Source organism: Phoca vitulina, unplaced genomic scaffold (assembly GCF_004348235.1).
Source record: "Phoca vitulina isolate PV1807 unplaced genomic scaffold, GSC_HSeal_1.0 scaffold1, whole genome shotgun sequence".
NCBI lineage: Eukaryota > Metazoa > Chordata > Mammalia > Carnivora > Phocidae > Phoca > Phoca vitulina.
Genome location: NW_022589704.1, coordinates 79,788,220 through 79,815,968, shown reverse-complemented (window position 1 = coordinate 79,815,968; position 27,749 = coordinate 79,788,220). Strand labels below are relative to the sequence as shown.

At 34.7% G+C, this 27,749-nt stretch overlaps 1 protein-coding gene across 3 annotated transcripts in view; it reads left to right on the top strand.

Moving 5' to 3' along the window:
* EPC2 (enhancer of polycomb homolog 2) overlaps positions 1–27,749 on the top strand; it is a 123,232-nt gene that overhangs the window by 82,771 nt on the left and 12,712 nt on the right. For 2 of the 3 annotated variants that reach the window (XM_032410811.1, XM_032410801.1), the window contains exons 3-10: positions 4,181–4,326; positions 10,235–10,441; positions 17,084–17,232; positions 18,241–18,373; positions 20,524–20,715; positions 24,156–24,245; positions 25,637–25,782; positions 25,893–26,236. In XM_032410811.1, coding sequence (XP_032266702.1) covers positions 4,181–4,326; positions 10,235–10,441; positions 17,084–17,232; positions 18,241–18,373; positions 20,524–20,715; positions 24,156–24,245; positions 25,637–25,782; positions 25,893–26,236 — 1,407 coding nt within the window. The remainder of the gene's footprint in view (positions 1–4,180; positions 4,327–10,234; positions 10,442–17,083; positions 17,233–18,240; positions 18,374–20,523; positions 20,716–24,155; positions 24,246–25,636; positions 25,783–25,892; positions 26,237–27,749) is intronic. The other variant, XM_032410816.1, reaches the window with a different exon arrangement.

Genomic DNA, 27,749 nt, shown 5'->3' with positions numbered 1-27,749 from the left:
ATTTGAGTTCTTTCTGACTTTCCTCTTGTGATTGATTTCTAGTTTCAAAGCATTGTGGTCCGAAAATATGCAGGGAATGATCTCAGTCTTTTGGTACCAGTTGAGACCTGATTTGTGACCTAGGATGTGATTTATTCTGGAGAATGTTCCATGGGCACTAGAGAAGAATGTGTATTCTGTTGCTTTGGGATGGAATGTTCTTAATATATCTGTGAAGTCCATTTGGTCCAGTGTGTCATTTAAAGTCTTTATTTCCTTGTTGATCTTTTGCTTAGATGATCTGTCCATTTCAGTGAGGGGGGTGTTAAAGTCCCCTACTATTACTGTATTGTTGTCGATGTATTTCTTTGATTTTGTTATTAATTGGCTTATATAATTGGCTGCTCCCATGTTAGGGGCATAGATATTTACAATTGTTAGATCTTCTTGTTGGATAGACCCTTTAAGTAGGATATAGTGTCCTTCCTCATCTCTTATTACAGTCTTTGGTTTAAAATCTAATTTGTCTGATATGAGGATTGCCACCCCAGCTTTCTTTTGATGTCCATTAGCATGGTAAATAGTTTTCCAACCCCTCACTTTCAATCGGGAGGTGTCTTTGGGTCTAAAATGAGTCTCTTGCAGACAGCATATCGATGGTCTTGTTTTTTTTCCAATCTGATACCCTCTGTCTTTCGATTGGACATTTAGCCCATTTACATTCCGGGTAACTATTGAAACATATGAATTTAGTGCAATTGTATTGCCTGTAAGGTGACTGTTACTGTATATTGTCTCTGTTCCTTTCTGGTCTATGTTACATTTAGGCTCTCTCTTTGCTTAGAGGACCCCTTTCAATATTTCTTTAGGGCTGGTTTTGTGTTTGCAAATTCTTTTAGTTTTTGTTTGTCCTGGAAGCTTTTTATCTCTCCTATTTTCAATGATAGCCTAGCTGGACATAGTATTCTTGGCTGCATTATTTTTCTCATTTAGTGCTCTGAATATATCCTGCCAGTCCTTTCTGGCCTGCCAGGTCTCTGTGGATACGTCTGTTACCAATCTAATGTTTCTACCATTGTAGGTTACAGACCTCTTGTCCCAAGCTGCTTTCAGGATTTTCCCTTTGTCTCTGAGACTTGGGAGTTTTACTATTAGGGTGTTGACCTATTTTTATTGATTTTGAGGGGGGTTCTGTGTACCTCCTGGATTTTGATGCCTGTTTCCTTCCCTGAATTAGGGAAGTTCTCTGCTGTAATTTGCTCCAGTATACCTTCTGCCCCCTCTCTCTTTCTTCTTCTTCTGGGATCCCAATTATTCTAATGTTGTTTCGTCTTATGGTATCACTTCTCTCTCGAATTCTGCCCTCGTGACCCAGTAGTTGTTTATCTTTCTTTTTCTCAGCTTCTTTATTCTCCATCATTTGATCTTCTCTATCACTAATTCTTTCTTCTGCCTCATTTATCCTAGCAGTTAGAGCCTCCAGTTTTGATTGCACCTCATTAATAGCCTTTTTGATTTCGACTTGGTTAGATTTTAGTTCTTTTATTTCTCCAGAAAGGGTTTCTCTAGTATCTTCCATGCTTTTTTCAAGCCCAGCTAGTATCTTTATAATCGTCATTCTGAACTCTAGTTCTGACATCTTACTAATGTCCGTATTGATTAGGTCCCTGGCAGTCAGTACTGCCTCTTGTTCTTTTTGTTGAGGTGATATTTTCCGTCTTGTCATTTTGTCCAGAGGAGAATAGATGAATGAGAGAACAAAATGCTAACAGGGTAACAACAACCCCAGAAAAATATACACTAAACAAATCAGAAGAGACCCGAAACCAAGCGAAAGAAAGAGAAAAGAAAAAAAGGATATGATCAGGCTGGTGAATAGATCAGTGCCACACACTAGATTTTGGGTGTATTTTGGTCTGTTAGAAGAAACTGCCTCCTAAAATTTTAAAGAAAGGAAAACTTACATATGTATAAAAATAAGGGTAAATACAATGAAGGGATGGAATATGACTGTAAAAATGAAAATTATAAAAGATTTTATAAAATGAATTGATAAGATAAGAAGTTGGTTGAAAAAAGAAGAGAAATTTAAAAAAAGGGGGGGGAGAATGTGATCAGGCAGGAGACTAGAACAAAGCCATACAGTAGAGATTTAGGGTATATTTTGGTCTGTTAGAAGAAACTGTATCCCAAAATTTTAAAGAGAAAACAACTTACGTGTATATACACCAAAAATAAGGTTAACTACAATGAATGGATAGAATATGACTCTAAAAATGGAAAAGAAAAAAGATCTTTAAAAAAGGGATTAATAAGATGTTGGTTGAAAAAGGGAAAAAGAAAAAGTAAAAAAAAGGAAAATAAAATTAAAAAATTAACTTTTAAAGACTAAAGAATCATGGGAAAAAAGCCATGAATTCTATGTGCTGTATTCCCCTAGTGCTGGAGTTCTGCCATTCTCATTGATCGGTAAACTTGGTCTTTGCTGGCTGTTCTTGCTGATCTTCTGGGGGAGGGGCCTGTCGCAGTGATTCTCAAATGTCTTTGCCCAAGGCAGAATTGCCCCTCCCCTGCCAGGGGCTGGGCTAGGTAATCTGCTGGGGTTTGCTCTCGGGAGCTTTTGTTCCCTGCAAGCTCTCCGTCCAGCTTTGGAGGATGAGATTTAAAATGGCGGCCTCCCAGTCTCTGCCCCGGAGGAGCTGAGAACCCGGGGCCCCACTCCTCAGTGAGCCCCCAGAGAAAAGCAGTCAATCACTCCCTTCTCCCCGGTCTCCGGCCGCACTCCGTGCTCACCCGGCCTGTGACCGAGCGTTTCTATCTCTGGCACACGACCCCGTGTGGAGTTTCCAAACCCAGCAGATGCCTGCTGTACGCTCCCGCGCCACTCCGCCCAGGGGAGGAAGGGGAGTCTCCCCGGATTTGCCGCTTGTTAGGGCCCTGCTGGAGGAGCCGTGGCCTGACTGTGCCGCGGATCACGGTTTATGGCAACCCCAAGCTGAGAGCCCACTCCTTGGCTCTGTCTCTGCAGCCGGCTTCCCTGCTCCGATACCTGGGATCTCTGCCGCACTCAGGCACCCCCGGTCTTTCTATGACCCTGACGGTCCTGAGACCACACTGTCCCAGTGAGTGTTCCACCCCCGCTTAGCCACTGAAGTGACGTCCCTCAGTGGAGCAGACTTCTGAAAGTTCCGATTTTGTGCCCCGCTGCTCTATCACTTGCTGGTAGCTGTCTGACAGAGGCTCCCTCCCCCTGCGGTCTATCTTCCCGAATATCGCCTTGGATTCACTTCTCTCCATGTCCTAACTTCCAGAAAGTAGTCACTTTTCTGTTCAGAGAGTTGCTGCTATTCTTTTCTTCAATCTCTGTTGAGTTTGTAGGTGTTCAGAATGGTCTGATAGCTATCTAGCTGAATTCCTGGGACCAGACAAAATTTAGGTCTCCTACTCCTCTGCCATTTTGCTCCTCCTCCCCTCCATACTGTTTTCCACAGTGGCTGCACCAGTTTGCATTCCCACCAACAGTGCAAAATGGTTCCTTTTTTCCCACATCCTCGCCAACACTTATTGTTTCTTGAGTTTTTTATTTAGCTATTCTGACAGGTGTAAAGTGATATCTTTGTAGTTTTGATTTGCATTTGCCTGGTGATGAGTGATGTTGAGCATCTTTTCTTGTGTCTGTTCGCTGTCTGTATGCCTTTCGAGAAATATCTGTTCATGTCTTCTGCCTGTTTTTTAGTTGGATTATTTGGTTTTTTAGTGTTGAGTTGGATAAGTTCTTCATATATTTTTGGATACTAACCCTTTATCAAATATGTCATTTGCAAATATTTTTTCCTGTTTAGTAGTTGTTGTGATCCTTTATTTTTAAAATAAATTAATCTTATTGTTTTTATTGTTCTGTTAAACTTTAAGTCATATATGAATTAAAATTTTATTTTTTCTTCCACTGTTTTTAGTCTCTGAAACCAATTTAATTTGCTTTTTATTTGTTTTTTGTTGTTGTTGTTTTTTTACAATAGTTGCCACAAAGTGTATGTTACATTAGTTTCAGGTGTACTCTGGAACCAGTTTTTAGATGTCAGTTCATGAGTTCCTCCTTGGTCAATGCATTGTGATTTAGAAGTATTCTGTGGTCAGATATAAACACTATATAACTCCATAATTTCTCCTCAGTTTGAAGAATTTTTCTTTTCTTTTCTAGCCTTTAATCTAGACAACGAACAACCAGATTATGATATGGATTCAGAAGATGAAACCTTATTAAATAGACTTAACAGAAAGATGGAAATTAAGCCTTTGCAATTTGAAATTATGATTGACAGACTTGAAAAAGCCAGTTCTAATCAGGTACTGTACCTTGTAAAAATGTCTCCTGTCTTACAGTTAATCCAGTTAGCAACTTTATTTTACATTTTCTTTAGATCTGAGTATATTGTATTATACTGCCTTTTGAATTTTCCTGACATCCTAGAATTTCTGTTTACAGTATTCCTTGAACTGAATACTTAAGCATAATTTCTTTGAATAGGAGTATATAGAGTATATTCTGACCTTTCTTCTTGTTTGTATATAAAAATAATACTAGCTGCAATGCTATATAACATCTTCTTGATCCTTTTCGTAGGCTGAATTTGCTTGGTTGTGTCTTTAAGGCAGATATCTCATACCATATCCTTCTTAGTTGCTCAAATTTATTAAGGTACCCATTATCATTTTAGATATATTTTAGTTTTACTTACATATTTAAAATTTTAAGTGAAGAAAAAATTATTCACAAGGAAATAATTTTCTTTAGTGGGTCATTCTAAATATGGTATAGAGAACTGAAAGTGGTATGGTCTTTTTGGAAAGCAATTAGGCAGCATATGTCAGGAACCTTAAAATGTTTTTGCCTTTTGGTTTAGTAATCCTGCGTCTAGGAATCATTCTCAAAAAAAAAAATAATTAGTGAAAATGTCAAAGATTTTTGAACAAGGATGTTCAGAATAACTTATAAGTTGTCTGTAGGGTGGAATATCACACAGCCATTAAAAACTATTTTGAATATCAATGGAAATTGCTCGTTATATAATGTTAGAGTTCAAAAAAAGGATACAGATTTGTTTAAGTACAAAACTCTGAGATTCATTTAAAGCATTTACATTTATATGTGTGCATTTAATGAAAGATGAAAGCCCCACAAAATACCAGTAATGGTTCTATTTAGGTGGTAGAATTATTGGTGATTTTTATGTTCTTTATTGTTTTTCTGTTTTCCAAATTTACTGTTATGAACATGTATAGATATTGTAATTGGATTTAAAAAATAAACTCTTTTTAAAAATAATTTCTTGGTGTACCTGTGTGGTGTATTAATATATTAATTGTTATTAATGTGGTAAGAAGTTACAGAAATAAATGTTTTACAGTAGACTGTAAACACTTTTCACTAGTTTACCCATTACAAATTCATTATTTTCCTTTACCTCCCAACTTAAGTCCTTGAAGCATTACCAGCTCTTCAGAACATTTTTAAAAACTTCTCCATTTTGTGAAAGGACTTTGCTGCATATTTAGCCTTTCTACCAGTCTTTTCCCCCCATTTGGATGGAAAGTAATATTTGATGTGCAATCGAAAGAAGTACATTGAAAACTGAATTTTGTAAATTTCAGCTTAGTTGGTTTTTTGAGAGCTTGACTTTTTTTATTGGAAATTTGTTTTAATTATCAGATTGAATATCAAAAATATTTTTATTAGTGCCCACAGTTTTCCTAAGATTTTGATCACTGGCATTAGGTGTGATTTCATTTTTCTTCTTAATATGCAGACTTTTCTAGCAACCCTAAGTTATTTGGTATTTCTATTTTCCATGATTGCTCAGAAATTACTGGTGGTGAAGCCTTCAGCTCTCTGTTCTGTAATTTGCTTTATTTCATTTCTGTCAATAATAGTTATTTAGTATTTAGGTGAGCAAGTTCTGCCCTTGGGGAGCTTATTATCTAAGTGGGGACAGGATAAACAAAAAGCATGTGTGAACAATATATTTAACGATCCACGTACAATCAGTAAAATATCTTATTTTACTTCTCTTTGCTCAGTGACAAGCTTTTAAACCCTAAAACTGGGTAAGCTCAGAGCATGATAGTACGTGCTTTCAGCAGTGTTGTAGACAAAGGTGGAGGTTCATCTTAGGGAAAGATAATGGTCCTGTTATTAGGACTAAGGATTAAAGATACCAAAGGCTGTTCTCATTCCAGGTGCCTGAATTGTGGATTCATGGATTTCTTTATTTTTCCTTTTTGGCAGCTGACATAGTAGCAGATCTCAAAGCAAGGAATCCAGTTTGTGGTTAAAGCAATATTAGGTTGGTAGAGAAGACATAAAAGATAGACTGAGACAAAGCTTCTCCCCCCGTCATTCTGCAATGAAGTCATTATTGAAAATTCCTGTTGCCAAATACTGTGATTATTTTCAGTCCCCATTCATTTATTTTAATTGAGCTCTCCTTATGTCTTCAAATTCATCACCTTTGGTCTTTGGAATATACTTTATTCTTTTCTGATTTTTTAAGTTATTTTCTGTGATCATTCCTTCTAATTGTCTTTTACTGAGTCCTTTTCATTAATTTCTACAAACATCAGAGTCTTGAAATTCTGTCCTTGGTGTTCTTATCCTATATGTTTGGGGTTAATATCACCTTAGCGAGGACTTTTGTGAGCGTAATAATACATATATCCTTACCCTTGACCTCCTTCTCAAGCTCCAGGACTCTAAACTCTTTTCGTGCTACCTGTTGGCATCTCCACCTAGATGGTCCACAGACCTCTCAAGTGTAACTTTTCTGACATACTCTCTTAACTACACATGATCCTTTATCATATTTCTTATCTCTCCAGTGACTCCCAAAATGATGTGTTTTTTATCCCTTTTCCATCAGTCCCTAAATTTCTGATTTCTTCCTCAATGCACCTGTATATTCCTTGCATGTTTCATCTTTAATTATCTCTTCTCTCATTTCTTCAGTCTCTCTCTCTTTGCCCAAAAATGTGCCAAGGGTCCCTATTTCCAAGAGAACCCTTTCATTTCACCCCATCTTTCTCTATAAATTGCCACCCTTTGTCTCTCTCTCTCTCTCTTTTTTTTTTTTCTGGTCAGTCACATTTTAAAAAGATTAGACATATTTTTTAACTTTTACTCCTACTCCAATGCATTTTGGTATACTGATTGAACCCACGTCACCAATGGCCTTCTCATTGTCATCCATCCATTTCAGCCTGTATCCTACTAAATATCTCCATGGTATTGGATGCTGTTGACCTCCACATTTCTCAAATCTTTTCTTCTTAATTCATTTCCGAAGTCTTCCTCTACATCATGTTGCTATTTTCTTCAGTATCTGTCCTCAGAATTTATACTTGTATCTTAAGCTACCAACACAAGCACTCCCAGATGGAGTATTTTGTGGTTCTGTCCTATATCTTAATGCACTAATACTGAGTTTTAAAGTTCTGACATTGTTCTCTTATTGTTTAAATTTGTCATGCCTTGATTGCCGTATTTTAAGTTTCTGTTGGTAGTAGTTTTATCTTGAAAATTTTTTTCCCAATTTACACACAACCTATACAACACAGTGATAGGCTGATAGTAGTTATTAACTATTTATTGCTTAACTGACTATATTTTTAAAACATTACTTTTTATATATAATTTATTCATTTGTGTATTATAAATGTATTTCTTGAAATTGCTGACCCATGAATCTGTATGTAAACAAACTAAGTGATCCTTGTCCTCGTGAAGCTAGTGGCAATCTAGAAGAAAAGCCCAGCTAGTGGAGTCATTTTTATCTCATCTCCAAGCCCCCAAAGTAAGTAAATCAAACAACTCAGAGGTATCCTAGAAATAATAAATTTTATCACTGACCTTTTTGTCAAGTAAATACTGATTTCCACTGCTTTCTAGTAGAGAAAGTGCTAAATGGCAGAACTTTTTTCTTATGGTAGAAAAGTAGTAGGATTCTGATTTTGTGGAATTTTAATCCTGTGTCCTAATAGTTTGGGACTACTTTATCTGCAAATAGTTCTTGCCCACTCAAATTGATGCTGTCATTGTGATAATGATGCAGGTGATACTGCTAAGGATAATTTTAACAGAATGATTAAAACTCAGATTACCCAATAAAATAAAAATTTATAGCAACATAAAAACATCAGTCAACTGAGAAATATAGTTAACATTGGAAAGAAATGTCAGGATGTTTAATTATAAACAGTGTATTGAATTCTTATTACCTGACATATAAAGAGGGTACTTATCAACCAGGCAGAAGGACCTTTGTAAAAGGAGCAAGAAGCTCCAGAGAAGGAAATCTGAGGCTGTGTTAATCCCCTTACATCTCCTGCAGGAGGATAGGAAGCAGTGTTATCCTGATAGTATTATATAAGAAACTCACTACTGCTCTGTGCCTTCATAGGAAGAAACCTATCCTCCTCCCCACTCTAAAGTTAGAATATGTTCTTGATATAATTAGTGAAGGTTCCAAAATTTTGTCAGAAGCAGAATGACCAAAGAGCTGAAGATGTGTAGCATATCACAGCATTGTTTCCCTTGGTCCCTGGAGCACACGAAAGCTGCCAGTGATGTTACGATGCTGTAAGCATGAGGTCGAATTTTATTAGATCCAGAAAGCTTGGTTCTTATTCTACCACTGGCATTGTAGACTCTGGACTATTCCAGAGACCTTCAGCTAACAAAGATGCCCATTTAAAGTTGATGTTTGGAAATACTGGTTCTTTTGGTTAGGTCTCTTGTTCCAGGCTCTGGCCCTCCACTTTAGAGACCAAGTTACTCAGCCTTTCAGATGCATTTAAGATGACTTCACTGAGACATTGAATAAGCCAAACTATGGTCACATACAATTTTATTGCATTAAATGTAATCATTACATGGACTAGAATACTTGAGTTGTCATTGTCAGTGTATTCTCTTCCTGCAGCCAGTCTTGGCAGCCAGATAATAATAAGAAACCAACTAATTAGCCCTGGAAATCACCATCATAGGACAGAAAGTCCAGTGATCATTGCATTTATTCCGTGAAGTTATACCAGTATGAAAAATCAGATCTCAGAAATTTATTTGGTTAGTCATGCTATCTTCAGTTGACTTCATACAACCCTCAGATCGATTCCTATATTGATCTTACAGTTTCAGAGAGAAAATTTTCCCCATTTCCAGGTTTTAGGAAAACATTTCTTAGGAGATATCTCAACTTGTTTTGAAAATGAATCTTCATCTCCAAAATGATAAAAGTAAAAAGATTGAGATGCACTTCACTGAGGTTTTCCAGCCTTAAAACTCCATTATCTTTTTCTAGAGTTCACTGTAAATGGATATGGTTAACCCATAATCCATCCTGCTAAAGCTGATCAGTCTATTTGATCTTCACAAGCAGTAAGGAAACAGACGTGACCAAACAAATTTTTACAAACCTTAGTTTGAGATATGTCAACGTTATATTGACTGCATTGATAAAGAAGTAGATCCCTGAAATATCAGTGTGAGAGTTCCTAGAGGAACCATCCTAGGATCACTGTTCCAGATATAACTATGTCATTAGCAAAATGAGTGTTGAGAACAAGGATTCTCTAGTACTTAACCAGTTTGGACAGAGGAATTGCCTTTATATGTAATTAGTACAAGAAATTCAAAATTGCATAGTGTTGAAACTTCGGGAAACATGCTAAGTTTGTTCTTTTACAATCTTAAAAGAAACTTGTTATATTATTTGCAATATAGTAGAGCATATTCATCTTTCATTTTACAGGGCTATAGAAAAAAAACCTCTGTATCTTCTAGTTTTTGTTGAAAAACAAAAGCACAGAATCTATTAGACTGTTGAAAACCTCTAGATCTTCAAATGTGTAGAATCACAGAATGTCAGAATTTTGATGGACCTTAGATATCTTCTAGTCCAAGACTTAACTGAGGCATAAATCTGTTGCAGTCTTTCCAACTGTTGTTCATTTAGGCTTCTTAAATATTTTAAGTTGTGGTACTTACTCTACCTCTCAGAGCAAAATACAAATTTTTAGATAAATCTCCTTATCAGTAAATTCTTTGTAAAATTTCAAAATTGAATTGCGTTTTCTGCCATCATGATGTCTGATCATAATTGTTAGACTAATTTAGACATTTTTTCTATAGGTATATACAGCTTAACTTTGATTTCTCTTTTTCAAACCTTATAGTTGATGACAATTTGTATTTTTCATTTAGCTTGTAACACTTCAGGAAGCAAAACTGCTGCTAAACGAAGATGATTACCTTATTAAAGCTGTGTATGACTACTGGGTAAGAAAACGTAAAAACTGCAGGGGGCCGTCCCTCATTCCTCAGATAAAACAAGAGAAAAGAGACGGCTCTACCAACAATGACCCTTATGTTGCCTTTCGGAGGAGAACAGAGAAAATGCAAACTCGAAAGGTAATGTGCAAATTAGATTTAATTGAGTGTTCCTTAATAGTACTTAAGACCGATTTTTTTTCTAATAAGTTCAGTAATTTTGAATACCTTGAACATACAGGGGAGCTAATAACATTGTTAAACCTTATGTTAGAAATCCTGCTCTTCAGTAGCTTCCATCGGTCAGCTTCTATTGGTATAATATCTAATACCCATGCCCTTTATAAGTCTACTGCTTATACTGTTTCAGACTTGCAATTGAAGTAGTAAAAGGAATTATGTATCTTTATGTATCTCAGAAATTTGAGTTCTTCAGTAAATTATATATACATTCTATACATATCCTCTTGTTTAGGAAGCTTAAGAGCTTATAGCTCCTTTGAAACCACATTCTAATTCTTGCAAATAAAAATGGACTTTACTGCCTCTAGCTAATATGGGGTCATGGGAAGTAGGGAAAAGTTCATTTTCAAGCCTGTTCTGCCAATAGTCAAAAGTAACAGTGGAATGTTTTTCTTCTTTTCTGAGTTGTCCATTGTGTCAAATTTCAAATTGATGAACTTATCCCCATCTGCCTTTCTGAAGCAGTGTGAGCTGGAATTTTAAGTTAAGAGAAAAAGGGTCTCATGTGGAATGATATGGTATAGAGGAAGGTATTACTTCGGAGGGGGTATTCACTGTCTTCCGTTTCTCATATTTAACAGTAAACACCATACATAGTAACACATTCTCTAACATGTAAAAAATTAGAACATATAAATGTAAAAGCCATGAGGAATTACGATTCGGAGGCAAAGCATTTTCTGTGGATTCCTGTTTTCCTAACATTAAAAGCTTGTTCTTGTCAGTTGTTAGTATAACAGCTGTGAAGCATAACAGCTGCCAGGAGTGGTATATTTTAGGAGAAATTCTCCTGCTGGTTAACAACCATTTTCTGTAAGTCTTTCTTGGATTTCCCAAGTGTAGATGACATTCCCTAACCCAGGCTAAGTTTTCAATTTGGCTAAGGAAATCTAAGATACTTTATGAAGATTTAACGTCTTGCTTAGAAAAGACTAAAATGAGGTAAGTTTATAAATATAGGCAATTGATTCAGATATATTGCAAAACATAGACTTTTAGCAATGTCTTTTGAAGGAAGAATACCATTGGACTTCCTTTAGTGAAAGGGTAAGAAGTACTTAAAATTAGCAGTATTTATTGACATGTAAAAGAATATTCTGAATATTTAAATTGGTTTAATTCTTAAATAGGTTAAATCACTGTTTTCTACCCAATGTATATTGAGAATTGCTAGAATGGGTTCCTATGTTTACGTGCTTCACCATTGTGCAATAACTAGTACCACTTTTTCCTGACACACCGATTTCTACCCTTTCTCTTATCTGTTACTTTCACCTTCCTCTGCAGAGTGGTACATTTTCTTTTCTAGTAGTCTTTTATTCCTCCCTGTTTTCAGTTGTGGGACCAAAGACCCCTTCATGCAAACTAATACTGCTTAGAAATGTTTGTGTTTCAAAATGAGAAAGTTGGGAAAGCAGTAAACAGTAAATACCCCTAGGTATTCCAGAGGTGGGCAAGCATTGGGATATACAAAAATGAATACAGCTAACAAAGGTTCTCTACTTCCTTTTCTGTTTCCACAAAATTGAAAACACGTGTATAGCTAGATACAAAGGTGCTAAAATAAAGGACTTCTGAAATATTTGCTTGGCAGTCTAGAATTTAATTTTAATTCACTAATATTTAATTTGCAAGTGGTTAAGTACTTAAGGACGTTCTTAAATGAGACCGTCTTAAGGCACCAGCATGTCTGAAAGCACTGATTGGGAAGTCTTGAATCAGCATGTGTGTTTAATATGTTTAACCCCATAGATACAATTGTTGACATCTGTGCTTTCTCTCCTCCTCCTGTGTGGCCCAGAATAAACGAGACAGACAGGAGAAGAAACTGAGAGTAGTTGTTCTCAGTCTGGCTCCAGAAAACAATCTCCTGTGAATTATCCTTCGTTAAAAAAAAATCTATAGTTAATTCTAAAGTGCAGCAATTTGAAAAAGTAAAAAATAAAAAAAAAAAGTGCAGCAGTTTGAGAACCGCTTCGTAGAGATTTGGCAGTAGGTCAGAACTATAATATGTAACTGGGAATAAGAAAAGAGTTGGTCCAGAGCAGAGACTGTTGTGAGGAAGGAAGTGAGTGGATTTGAAAACAGGGATAGGGCCATCTTAAAAGCATGGAAAAAGTTTCAGTATGAACTCACTGTTTTTATAGAGAGTCAGTCAGAAATAGATACAGATCTATGCATGTATATGTATATACATATATTACAGGTGTATTTCTTCTGTTTGCTGAGAGGGTCTAGAAGCAATGATGCTCAGTAGCAGTGAGCATGCCTAGCATGTAGATCCTGATTTTTAAATACCATTTTCCATTAAAAGGAACCAGGGCTTCTTAGTAAAATGGTGTTTCCAGGTCTAGGGCTAGGAAAGTGTAAAGATAAGCTTGGAACATTCTGCTATGCCAGAAAGTAAGACTGTTGATAAAGATTAAAGAATGTTGGACCCATGTCAGAAGGCCTGAAGAGCCAGCTTGAAGGGGGGCTCTACTAACCAGATGTGGGAAAATTTGAAGTGTCAAAATAAATAGAGTAATGAATAACCCATAGAGTATATAAGTAACCCATGAGTCCTTACTAATATAAATGAATGGATGGATAGATGGATGAGTGGATGCTTGGTAGATTAATTGATAAAAGAGAACACTTTTTGTTACAGTAGAATTTTAACTTCCAAGTGTCACTGGAATGAAGAAGTTTGAAAATCACCATGATAGTAATAATAATAATAAACTATTGGGAGGAAATTTGATGAGAAACAAGGTGTATCATTTAATTCCTGATAAAAGAGAGGGATACAAAATCATTTCTGTGATAGTCCTATTAAGAATATATAACCTGAATTTAATTGTGGAAAAACATCAAAGAAACCCAAACTGAGGAACATCCTACAAAAATGAGTGGCCTCTGTTCTTTAAAAATGTCAAGATCATGGGCGGGTGCCTGGATAGCACAGTCAGTTAAACAGCTGATACTTGGTTTCAGCTCAGGTCGTGATCTCAGGGTCGTGGGATGGAGTCCTGCATCAGGCTCCGCGCTCAGTGTGGAGTCTGCTTAAGACTCCTCCCCCTCATATAAATAATCTTTTTTTAAAATGTCAAGATCATGATCACTGTAGAAAGACAAAGGAACTATTCCAAATCATAGGAAATTAAAGAGACATGACAACTAAAACAGTTGTAATCCTGAATCAGATCCTAGACCAGGAAAAAATCGGCTGTTATGAGTGAATTTAATAATAAGAATTGTCCCACTAATGTCCATTATGGCAATGATTACATAAATATATAAAAATATATTTAACAATTATATTTGTTGCCATAAAGGACATTAGTGGGACAATTAGTGAAATATGAATAAAGTCAATGTTAATTTCCTGATTTCCATACTAGTACTGGTTATATAAGAGAGTATCACTGTTTCTAGAAAGCCTGTATTAAAGTGCTTAGGGATGAAGGGGCAGTATATATTCAACTAGTCTCATCTTTTTTTTAAATACGACTGCTAATTTTACATATTTGTGTATGTTTTTATGTACATTCACGTATATGTCTTAGTCCATTTAGGCTATTGTAACAAAAATACCAGAGACTGAGTGGTTTAAACAACAAACATTTCTTTGTCACAGGTCTAGAGGCTAGGAGATCTGATATACAGGTACCAGCAGATTCAGTGTCTGGTGAGGGCTTACTTCTTGGTTCATAAGTCACCTTGCAGTGTCCTCACATGGTGGAAGGGGCAAGAAAGCTCTCTGGGATCTCTGGGATCTGTTTTATAAGAGTACAGATCTATTTGTGAGGACTCCACCCTCATGACCTAATCACCTCCCAAAGGCCCTTCCTTTAAATAACATCACATTGAAAGCTTGGAATTTCAACATGAATTTTCAGGGGACACAAACATTTAGTCCATGGTAGTATAGATTAAATAATATACATATATACATAGAGATAAAGTAAATGTAAAATAACATTTGGGCCATCTAGATGAAGATATATAGGAATTTATACTGTTTTTGTAACTGTAAATCTGAAATTATTTCAAAACAAAAGGTTAAAAAAAAGAGTAGAAAAGACAGGACTAGAGAAAGGAAAAGTTAGAAAAGGTAGTTATTTGGGCCTAAAGAGAGCAAGAAACGACTGGTTAAGACAGGGCAGAAGCATATAGGCCACAAGGAACACTTAGTGAAGAGGGGGGTAATCTTAAAAGGTTCTGGTGCACTTTTAAATATTGTTCAGCTGGCATGTAGCCTTGTAGTATTACTCATCTTTGTATGTCTCATTCTTACTAGACTTCAAGCCTTTTGAGGGTAGGGGACCTGTGCAGTACTCTGTACAGGGGGACACTTTAATATTTGCTCTTGGTGATGTTAATTTTTTTTCAGTTAGAAGGTATTATTGCTGCCTGCTTGCCAAAAATTTTTGCTCAAAACCATACTTTAGATTTTGCCTTTTGTCACGTAGTACTGGAAGGGGGGAGAAGATTAATTTCCTTTTGATAAGGTAAAAGACTGACTGATTAACATAACATTTTAAAATGTAAATATGCAGTACCTTAATAGGACTTAGTTTAGGTTATGTTTTATAGGTGATGATTAATTTTCAAATACAAGAAACTACACATAAAAGAGAGTAAAACTTTGAATCTTTCTCAAGTTTTATTTTCTCCTTTATAGTCCTCCAGTATGAAACCTGGCTTCAGGTTCCTTTTAATGTGATATTGCATTCTTTATTTTGACAATAAAAGAGAGGGACAATACAAAAGATTTGGTTAATATTTACAAGTAATTTTTCACATCAAATCAATTAGGATATGCTCATAAATCCTTATTTCTTAAACTGTTCAAATGGTCAAAGCAGGTATTTATAAATTCTTTCTTCCAGAGTATATTCCATATCTGTTTTGCTGTCGGCAAGCACACCAAATATTTGTGATCCTTGCTTGATGAGGTGACAACAGTTTTTATTCCTGCAGAGCTTGTGTCCTTAGTACTTATCTCTTTAATATATTGGGTTTTTTTTTTTCTTTTAAGGTTTTATTTAATTTCTAGTTAGTTAACATATAGTGTATTACTAGTTTCAGGAGTAGAATTTAGTGATTCATCACTTACATGTAACACCCAGTGCTCATCACAACAAACATCCTCCTTAATGCCCATCTCCCATTTACCTCATCCCCCCACCCACCTCCCCTCCAGCAAACCTCAGTTTGTTCTGTATAGTTAAGAGTCTCTTATGGTTTGACTCCCTCTCTGTTATTATTTTATTTTCCCTTCCCTTCCCCTATGTTCATCTGTTTTGTTTCTTCAACAGATGAGTGAAATCATAGGGTATTTGCTTTTCTCTCACTGACTTATTTCCCTTAGCATAATACACTCTAGTTCCATCCATGTCATTGCAAATGGCAAGATTTAATTCTTTTTTATGGCCAAGTAATAATTCATTTTATAAAGTATATGTACACACACACACACATCATCTTTATCCATTCATCCTTCTATGGACATTTGGGCTTTTTCCATATTTTGGCTATCGTGGATAGTGCTGCTTATAAACATTGAGGTATATGTGCCCCTTCAAATCACTATTTTTGTATCCTTTGGGTAAATACCCTAGTAGTGCAATTGCTGGGTCATAATGTCATATTGCGTTATTAACTCAAGGATGCAAAGATTGCTTAAGTGCAGTCTGTCTGGATACATAGAATGAGAGGTGGTAATGGTCTGTTTTTAAACAAATAGTTCCATGCCTAATATAAATATTCTGTGGTTATTTGATTAAATAAAATATATTAACAGTAACTTTCATATGCAAATAGATGCTGCTAATTACAACTGAGCTTGTCTAGTTACTAAGCAGGACTTTCACTCTGAGTTCTAATTAATAAATCTTATGCTTCAAAGTAGGAACTTCTTAACAATACTCTGAAATTCAGAGTTTTCACTTGTTTTCTACCCTGCAATGAGGTGCTAATTACCTTGAAACATAATAATTCCATTCCTTGAGATGCTTTATATCCCACTTTCAGTGTTACATCTTGAATTTCTGAAGTGAAGTTTTGCTTGTCATTGTATGTGTTTACATTGTGGTGTATTGACCCTTCCAGCCCACAATTACAGAGCTGGATGGATGGATAGAGACCCATTTTGGCTATTTTTAGGTAACCTTGATTTGACAGAACTGTTTCTCTCTGTCACTGGAAAATACCTTGCATCAATTTGAATGGACTACATTTTCTGGTATACTAGGTTTTGTTTCAGGCAGACTTTTAAAATTTTGTTTACATTGGAATGATCCCTTCTGTTATTCCATCTTTTCAATAATGGGCAACTTTTTTTTTTTATTTGAGAGCTATTTCCTTTCACTTCTATTTTCAGAGTTAAATACATAGGTTCTCTTATGTAGTTGCTGTTTAAGATGATTTTCTACATTTAACATTTTTAATATTTTGCTTTTATGGAACATACTTGGGTCTCAAAAGATTTTGTTGAATGAAAATGGAAATGTGGATAATTAGATTAATTGTTTATTCTAAAATTATTTTCAATAGAATCGTAAGAATGATGAAGCCTCTTATGAAAAGATGTTGAAATTGAGACGGGAGTTTAGTAGAGCCATAACAATTTTGGAAATGATTAAGAGAAGAGAGAAAACAAAACGAGAATTATTGCACTTAACCTTAGAAGTTGTGGAAAAAAGGTAACATTGCTACTGTTATGTACTAATCACAGCTTTAGGCAAATGATGGGCAAAATATAACCAAATGGTATGTTTTGTTTTGTTTTTTGCCTAGCTTTAAAACAACTGAAATAGATTCTCAAACAAAATCTACATTTTTTAAAGAATTCTTATGTTACTATTTTTTTTTAAAAATTAGGTTATCAGTTTGGATTGCAAATTTGGGGAATATTTTTGTGTGTAATATGTATAGATCCTCTAATACACTTAATTTTTTTTTTTTTTTTCCAGAATCATTGGATTTTATTTAGAAAAGAACCTGGGGATCATTTTGACTGTTCTTTTTATTTAAGTTTCCATTAAAATTTGAGGGAAATGAATATTTAAATGATTTTATTTTCTGACTAGGTAGAAAGCATTTTTTTGTTTCAGTGCATTTTAACAATGTGTTCTCTATGGGGCACCTGGGTGGCTCAGGCAGTTAAGCATCCAACTCTTAATTTCAGCTCAGGTCATAATCTCAGGGTCCTGGGGTCAAGCCCCCCTCAGTAGAGGACTTCATGCTCAATGGGAAGTCTGCTGGAGATTCTCTCTCTCCCTGTCCCTCTGTGCACCCCCTTCTGCATGGACTCTGTCTCTAGAATGGATAAATAAATATTTTTTTAAAAATGTGTTCTCTAATGTAATAGTCATTTTCCTGTATAATTAAATAAACTATACTAAGCCTAACAGAATTTTATGTGATTCCTAAGGTAAGCATTCTAAACATCATTTCCCAGTGTTTGAAAATATTAAATATATGAGAAATTTGTCTTCTGTGTCCCTTAGAGATTTTGGGGGTTTTTTTTTTTTTTGGTTGGTTGGTTTTTACTAAATCCCAAATATGAACTTCTTTATTCCTGTAAATTTTTAAAGAATAATCTGATTAATTGTTGATTCTGTTTGATTAATTGTATTCCAGTTCATTGCAATATCGTTTTTATTTTTTAAACTATAAAACATTTTCTTATATTTTATTACTTTTCCAAGATATCATTTGGGAGACTATGGTGGTGAAATCCTTAATGAAGTGAAAATCAATAGATCAGACAAAGAGTTATATGCCACTCCAGCAACTCTTCATAATGGAAATCATCACAAAGTCCAAGAATGTAAAACTAAGGTGAATATCCTCTGGGGTGCAACACATATGGTAATATTGATCAGACAATTACTAATTTCATCAGTTATCTTAGTATAGTTTGGTTAAGGAAAAACGTAATTTAATGTATTGTTTTTACTATTTGCCAAGCACTTGGTAGGAATTTTTACATACATATTAACTCATTAATCCTTACAGCAGCCCTTTGACATAGATTTTACTCCTGTATGACTTCTAGATCATATAGCTGATAAGGGGCTGATTCAAGATTTAGGTCCAGGTCTAACAACCAAAAACCATGTGCTTTTCACTATGACATCTGCTTCTCTAAAGAATATGGGTAAATTAAAGTTTACTTATTATCACTAGCCTTAGCACATCCTGTGTTGTAGTGGCAGGCATCAAAATCTTAAGATTAAAGCTTTCTTCATTGGGACTATTGAAAGTTATTCTTATTTTCATCATTACTTCCAGAACCAGCATTTATCAACTGCTATCTACTTGGAGTGATTTGAAGAAGTCCTATAAGTTCCAGATCCTATTTTCTTCCTAATAGAAAGAGCTAGACTCCATGATTATTTTAGTCTCTTAGACTTAAAGGAATTGTGTTTATTCAGTATTCATGTGGTACATTAATTATTCAATTGAGAAATAAAAATTAATAAAACTTTAAGGAGCTTAGTTTTAAATAAGAAATAGGTATTGACTGAGTATTTAGATAGTAGAGCTTTACTCTGTAGCAAGATTTAAAAAGCAACATAGGGTGTTTGTGGAAAATTCATCTTTTAAAAATGTACACAATTCTTATTTTTCATGGGTTTGCTCTTAAAGGTCAAAGAAGAATTTGGAGCAGGAAGACTCCTCCTTTTATTCAACTGATGTCAATTTAAACACCAAAGTTCTTTCTTATTCATCACAGGCATCTAGCCCACCTACCTGATTCTTTTTAAATCCCACTTGCCTCTATAGCCAAAAATTTACCAGTGCAATAAATGTAATTTTCTAAGTTATTTTTTAAAATCCATTTTATATAAACCAGTGCTTTTTTCAAGTATATGATTGGTAGGCATAGAATATGAAATCTCAACCTGAAATTACTGGTAGAATCAGCTTTTGTTATATATTCTTATTTTTGATCATCTGTAAGAATAAACATTCACCCTGTTTACTAGTTTTAGAGATATGGTTGCATCCATTGTTGCTCTACCCCATTATGCATAGTTTATTTACTTGGCCACACATCCCACCTTAAAATATAGGTAGTTCCTAAGAGGTAGGAGTTTTCTTTTTGATGTCATAGCTATATCCATTGTATGAAACCTAGCTATATCACTAAATACTTTGCCATTTAAGCAACATTTTCATTGTATGTACCATTTTTGACGCTGCAGTAGTTTTAACAAAAATGTGGACTACATGGGAAAATACAGAACTTCCTAAATATATTTTCACTTTCATATTGCTTGTACTTTGATGCTTAGAACAATCATTTTCAAACTTTTTAGGCAGTAAATCCCTACTTACTAAAAGGAATACTGTTATGTTGAAACAGAGCTTCTCAACTGAGGAGTGGAGAGCAAGGGGGGCTGGAAACCCACCCCATCAGTCAGTCTCTTGCCAGGTAGCCTCTCAAGTGCTGTCATAGAGTTCTGGGGTACTTGAGAACAGTTTGATTATTGTTCAGTTGAGGCAGTAATTATGCATTCTAAAAAAGTAAAAGTTTTTTTCTAGTTAATAAACTTATTTTTCTCAAAAAATTACCAGCTGTAGAAATTTTTAAAAATTGGAACACTAATGAATTTATAATCTAATTCAAGTTATTTTAAAAATAAAGTTATCATTAATACAGTGGATTTAAATAAAATTGAATTTAAGTACTTCTAAATGCTGGATTGTATAATAATAGAGCAATTATTAAAAATCACTAACATCTTAAAGTATAAATAACAATATAAAAAGCAAATTAAGTACCATTATGATTTTTAATCATAACTTACAAAAAGTAAAACATCTTTCAATTTATGATCACATAATTTTTGCATATTAAAAACAGTAAATAAAATCACCTCCTGGGTAAAAATGTATGTTTTTCAAAGAGCAGTATAGTTTTTCATGATTTCTAAAATGATTTTCATTTCTTCCTTTTGGGGGAAAAATCGTCATGTAAACAGCACCCTCATCATTTGTCTTTGAAAGAAGAGGCTTCTGATGTGGTTCGTCAAAAGAAGAAGTACCCAAAGAAGCCTAAAGCAGAGGCTTTGATAACATCTCAGCAACCCACTCCTGAGACATTGCCTGTGATCAATAAGAGTGATATTAAGCAATATGACTTTCACAGCTCAGATGAAGATGAATTTCCACAGGTGCTTATTTTAAAACTATTTTGAAGACATTTCCTTTTAGTCTTTTATATTGCTATATTTTAAAACATAATTGACCTCTTAGTTTTGATTCTGACTCTCTTCACCTAATGTTATATAGCATATATACATTTTCCACATTATTTATGTAGCCACTGAAATGGTATTTACTTTCCATTATTTTCTATCAGTTGGGTAGAATTTATTCTCTGTGGAGCACTTAGGTGGTTTTCAGTTTTCCCTTTTATAAAAATGAACATTATTATTATTCCCCTCTGTATTTAAAGTAGACTATTAGAAATGGATTATCAATCTTTTAAGATAGTTAATACATAATTGTAAGTATTCACCCAATAATAATTCCTTTTTTTTTTTTTTTACTATATTCCACCAGCATTTATTTTATAACTTTAATGTAAATTTTGCTACTTTGTTCAGTGATAACCATTTAATTTTAAAGATTTAGAAGAACTGATTCAAGTTGTAAATTGTGAAGACAGTTCTTTGGTTTATATTGCAACAGTTTATAGCAAAATGTTTGCAATTTTAAAATCTTAATTTTACTTTCACACGTGCTATTTTTAAAATAAGACCTTTGTATATTAAAGGATCAATTTTAAAAGATATATTTATAGTTTAGTAACTCGTCTAGCAATACCCTTTTTTTTTTCCTTTCTATATGGTATAGGCAACCTAAAGAGAATGCTATATAACAAATATGTATTATTATATTGTAACATTTTTGCTTCATTGCTTTAAAAGAAAAAAACTTTTTTAAACCAACATTACAGATATGTCTAGAAGCAAGACTGTCTATAAAACAGTTTATGGTTGTAACTGTTTAAAATCTAGAGTTTACATAAAAGCGTAAAATGTGTTCCCTTTGACTAGATTATGTTATTTTTTTTACTCTTCTATCACTAATTTATAGATAATATTTTAGTATTTATCTGGGTTATAACAAATGCACAAAGGTATGTTTAATTTATACACTCTTGAAAAGCACTTAATGAAATAATTCATTACGTTTTTGTCAAAGGATTATCCAGTTAGACTCAGTGCTTTGAAGAGCCATGGGACATGGCCATTTTGAAGGAATGAGGAAATAATGTCCTAACAAATAGTAGTTTTCCATATAGAAAGAGTAGGGAGGGGCTCTAGGCAGAGGAAACAGCAAATGAGGGAGAACTGCTAGCAGTTTGGCATTGCTGGAACATAAAATGCAAAGGGGAAGTGAGGTTGAACAGAATGATGCTTGGAGTAGTAGCCAGGTGGCAAATGGCTTCTACTACATTATATATACTGGTACATTATTAAAGAATTTTAAGTAAGAATATGACATGGTTTATTATATATCAATAATAGTCTTATGTTGGTAGTACTCAGAATAGCTTACAAAGTTTTGCTTTACACCCCCAGCCCTTTAAGAATGACACATGGGATATTATGACCTGTAGAAACTTTTCCTTTCTTGCTGAAATCAGTCCATCACCTTGATGGTAGGGCACACTCACATGCTAATCATACATCCCTCATGCATTAAGGACCTTTGTTTCTGTTCTGAATTCTTGTGTTTATTCATATAGTCCCCAGCCCATAAACCCACATGAAAATTTCAAAATTTCGAATTGTATTTTGAAACTTTTAGGTTCCTCTGAGTCCTTTTACTAGGTCTTTAAAAACCCTCATTAATTTTTATAATGATATCCCCTTGTTGCTAAAAAATAAGTATTTACCTATATAGTTGGGCGTCATTCAGTGAGGCAGCAATTTAGGATGTAGCTCTTACGAAATCAGGACTTTCTTGCTGAAAAGATCATTAAAATAACATGTTTCTTCTTTGTCCAGTAAACAAGGAACGAAGGAATAGGGACCCTTAAGAGAACAAACATTTTAACTTCAGACTTACCCAACTGATTTGCAGCAGAGCAGAATTAAAAACCCTGTCTTTTCTTGATCATGCTTCTGATTCTCCTAATATCAACTCTCTCTTCCTATGTCTCATACTAAATCCTGGAATCCACTCCTGGGGAATGGTGGTCGGGACAGAGGGGTGGTATACTTTATGCAAAGAATTTCTAAGACTTTGTAACACTTCCCTGTGTGTATTTTAGAAGAGGTAGATGATTTGCAAAGGAACCAAAGTATACAATTCACATTTGGGATTTCCTTTCAAATTTCAGGTTTGGGGCTTGGTTCCCCGAGAAGAAGAATCAGCCCCAGCTTACTGTTTCTATGTCTCCCCCATAGGGTTGGTGGAGGTATATTGGAACCTCAAACAAATGCCTTTCTCCCCTGGATGACCCTGCTCAGTGGTAATTACCACAGTTTGGAAATAATGTGGAGAACACATTTTTCCTCTCAAAATAGGAAGAGAGGGATTTGTGAGGTTCAAAATTTGCAAGTAAATATGGTTGAGCCAGCGTTGTCAGAAAAAGAGATGTACTCCAAAGTGAAATTACGAGACTACTGAAACTTAAGTACCAAAACTTTTTTTTTTTTTTTTTAATTTTAACCATTATGGGTAGAAATTTATCTAAACCATATTATTTCTCTGCTGTATCAGAGTATATTTGTATATCATTTAATCCATTTTTTATGACATTTATAAAGTTTGCTCTAATGGATCAGTGTTGCCCCAGGGGTCCACTCACGTTATATAGGGATGTTTCATCTAAGATCACATGGTTCTAGGCAGAATACTTTTTAATTATGTAATAACAGCTTTTTGAAAGTCTTTATTTTTTCTTTTGCTGTCAGGTTGTGGGCTTATCACTTCTCTCTGCAGCCAGTCTGCAAGTCTTCTTTCCTCTTCTAATTTTCTGCTTCTGATCTGCTAAGTTTAAAAAGTGATTTTATTAAACTGTATGCCTGAAACTAATACTACACTGTATATTAACTAACTGGAATTTAAATAAAAACTTTTTTTTTAAAGTGATTTTTTAAAAATGCGTAGGGAAATAAGGAACTCCTTTGAGAAAAATGTATGACCTATAATGACTTGGGGGAGCACTCTTCATATGCCTTTTTTACTTCTAGTTTTTGGCTTCATTACAGAGAAAGAAAGTTATTGCATAAAAATACATCTGTAGATGAAGCATAACTATCAAAATAAAAGTGTTTATGGCCACATACATTATTTACAAAATATAAGTGGGATATATAAAAACTCTACTAATTCTTAGGTACTTACATGTTCAGAAGGAATTAGACAAAACCTTGTTGACTCTCCTGCAAGAAACTAATCCATCCCAAATAATCATGTTTAACTGTAGAAAATCTGTGCTAGTCTTTAACTCTTTGGGGGAATTTACTGCCTACTGTATGGAATATAGGAGTGATGTACTGTTTGTGATCAGATTCTGATTTTAGACCATTACAAAGATTGATCTGTTGGCTTTTGGTAACTCCTAAATGGAATGTCCCGTGCCTCTTTTTTCTAGGTACCATCCCCAGTATCAGAACCTGAAGAAGAAAATGATCCTGATGGTCCCTGTGCTTTCAGGAGGCGAGCAGGATGCCAGTATTATGCTGTAAGAACTTGGTTTTTATAGTGTTTTTGTAAACTGGAATTAATAGATATTTTTTGTCAAGGTAACTTAGTCTTAATCTAAAAATGGGAAGTCCACTGGCATTTTTTAGTTACTATCCCCTATACACACACCAGTAAAAGATGCTCAAAGGTACTGAGTCCTTTCAGAGATTATTAAAAGATATCAGAATCCTTTACTTGGAAATTGATAATTTAAAATTCTAAATTTTAGAAATTTAGTTGTACTTTGGGCTTTAACTGTAGCCTCGTTTAGCAGTTATGAAAATTACTGTCACTGCTAGAGTTAGGTAAGCCCAGAATCTCTAATTGAAATTTTTTTTTAAAGATTTATTTATTTATTTGAGAGAGAGTGCACGCACGGGCAGTGGGGGAGGGGCAGAGGAAGAGAGAATCCTGAAGCAGACTCCCCACTCAGCACGGAGCCCGACGAGGGCCTCGATCCCATGACCCTGAGATCATGATCTGAGCCGAAATCAAGAGTTAGCCGCTTAACCAACTGAGCCACCCAGGTGCCCCAAAATTTTGATTGTTGCTGCTTATTAAAATTTAGGGAAGTCCATCTTGTGCGTACATACCAAGTAAGGATCAAACATAGACTTTCTTCATGGTGATATGTTATATAATAATAATACTCAAACTTTTTGACACACTTAGAAATTGCTTTGTGCTATTAAGTCAAGTTCTGGTGCAGCATTATATCAGGAGTGACCCTCACTCCCAGATGCTCAGGTTTCAGATAAGGTATAGCTATAGAGTTATGAGGATAGCTTTCAGATATAACTTGCAGAGACCATTTGTCTTGCTGCATTATGGTAAACATCTACACTTCCAACATTTCAGGGTTTGTGTGTGTGTGTGTTTAGCATAGAAGAGGTAGAAAGTTATTTATTTACGAGTTATGCTAATGAGAAAAAGAGAAAATTATTATAAAAAGGTAGAGAAATGTTAAGGCCCAGAGAAATAAAGAAGTGTCAGCCTGACCCATACATACATGCTTAAAGTATAATTTTTGGTTCAAAAACAATTTTCCTTCTGGTTTATATCAATAGGAAGCCTATGCATTACTAACTTTACTATCTCTACTTTTCTACATAGATGTTTCTACATACATATTTTTCTTTAAAGATACATTTCTTCTAATATATATTATACCCTAAAATATTAAATTCAATTTCAGTTATTTTGGTGAGTTGAACTTTTGATTCAGTTTTATAAAGTTTATCTTGTTAATGTCATTTAAACCCCAATTTTACAGTTTTATATCTAAATTTTAATTGCCCTGCTAATGCTGTACTTTATTTTTATCATGATGTAACTTCTCTTCATTTCAGATTTACTCCATGAGTTTTCATTTTATTTCTTTCTTTGCAGCCTCGTTTGGACCAAGCTAACCACTCATTTGAAAATTCAGAATTGGCAGATTTGGATAAGTTGAGGTACAGGCATTGCCTTACAACGCTCACAGTCCCAAGAAGATGCATAGGATTTGCAAGGAGGCGAATTGGCAGAGGTGGAAGGTAAACAATTTGTTTTGGCCTGGTTTTTGTTTATAAACTAGAGGGGACGATATAAAGAAAATGTTACTAAGTTCTTCCAGATAATATTTGGTTTTATATTGTTTTTTCAGGGTCATAATGGACCGAATATCCACAGAACATGACCCAGTCCTGAAACAGATAGACCCTGAAATGCTGAATGGTTTTACAAGCTCTTCCCAAACTATAGACTTTTCTTCTAATTTCACTCGGACCAATGCTTCCAGTAAACATTGTGAAAATAGACTGTCCCTTTCTGAAATATTAAGCAATATCAGATCATGTCGACTACAGTGTTTCCAGCCAAGGCTACTAAATTTACAGGACAGTGATAGTGAAGAATGTACCTCAAGAAAATCAGGGCAGACTGTGAACAATAAAAGAGTTTCTGCAGCATCTGTAGCTTTATTGAACACCAGCAAGAATGGCATATCAGGTAAGCTGTCACTTTGTTAAAAGTATATCATGCTCTTTTTTTCTCCTTAATTTTCATTATCCACTAAATAAGTGCTAAGTGCTCAGGGTAAATTTTGAAAGTTTATTTTTTTTAAAGATTTTATTTATTTATTTGACAGAGCACAAGTAGGCAGAGCGGGAGGGAGAGGGAGAAGCAGGGTCCCCACTGAGCAGGGAGCCGGACGTGGGGCTCGATTCCAGGACCCTGGGATCATGACCTGAGCCGAAGGCAGATGCTTAACCGAGCCACCCAGGTGCCCCTTGAAAGTTTATTTTCATAATCCCACTGAAGAAAGGAATTTTTTACCTTAACCTACTACAGTTTTTTTCCAGCCTAAACCCCATTATTGTGGTTCACATTTTAAACAATGTCCTAATACCTCTAAAACCTGACTTATATTTTGAATATGTGTGCCTGGTATGGTGAATGTGTAGGCAGAATGCATAGGGAGTTCCCTATGGGCAAAGTGGTTATAAGCTGCTACCAGATCTTCATGGCCATAGTGTGCACTTCTTAAACAAAGTTTCCCTTTTTTGTATATTAGCTTTGCTCAGATGTAGGCATTGGCTCTTCAAGAGTACCATTGAACGCTTTCTTTCTGAAAAATGATTTTTTTAAGAAGCTCCCCATGAATAGTTGTAATTTTGTTTGGTAGCTTACCTCTGATTGAGATTGGAGAGCATTTTTCACTTTAAGAAACACTGTGCCCAAATTAATGTAATATTTTTATGACATGTACATTGTAAATAATGTATAATATCTAGACAATCTAAAATCTAATTTTGATTTGTTTTCCTCTGCGGATAGTCTTCTCTCTATCACATGTATACAAGTAGGTATAATTTTTAATATCCTTATGATATATACAAGCAGTGCATGGTATCCAGAGACAAAACTAGATATGACTTGACTTACACTGTTGATATCCTTCCTTTCTAGAAAACATCAGTATTTCTAAATTATTTCCTGAATGGTGCATTTTACTATGCAAAATTATGTTAAACATCTTTAAAGTGGTTTCAAATCATTTTAGTTTGAAATTTGGTCTTAGTCATGTTCAGTCTTTTTTTGTTACTGGACTGCTTATTTTTAAACTTGACCTAGACATTTATCTGTTTAAAGATTATAGTAGAAAATTGGATTTGTTTGAATGATTAGAAGTTGACATGTTGTTCCTCCAAATTAGTTGGTTAATTTTTTCCTGAGCAAACTTAGATAAGGAAAATGATATCCCATTATATAAAGTTCATGAATCTGTGAAGTTTAATGAGCTTTTGAAGCTGAAATAGATAAATACCAAATATGATTTGTGGTGGCAAGCTTATTAGAAATCTAAAGGTAGGAAGTTGACAAATATTAAGTCAGATTTTTTTTTTCTGCCAACCCCGTGACACTGTTCAAATTACTTAGCTGAATTGGAATTTCTGTATCAAAAATTACTCAAAATAATTTTTGCCAAAAGGGGAGTTTAAAAACATCTCAGTGTAGGCAT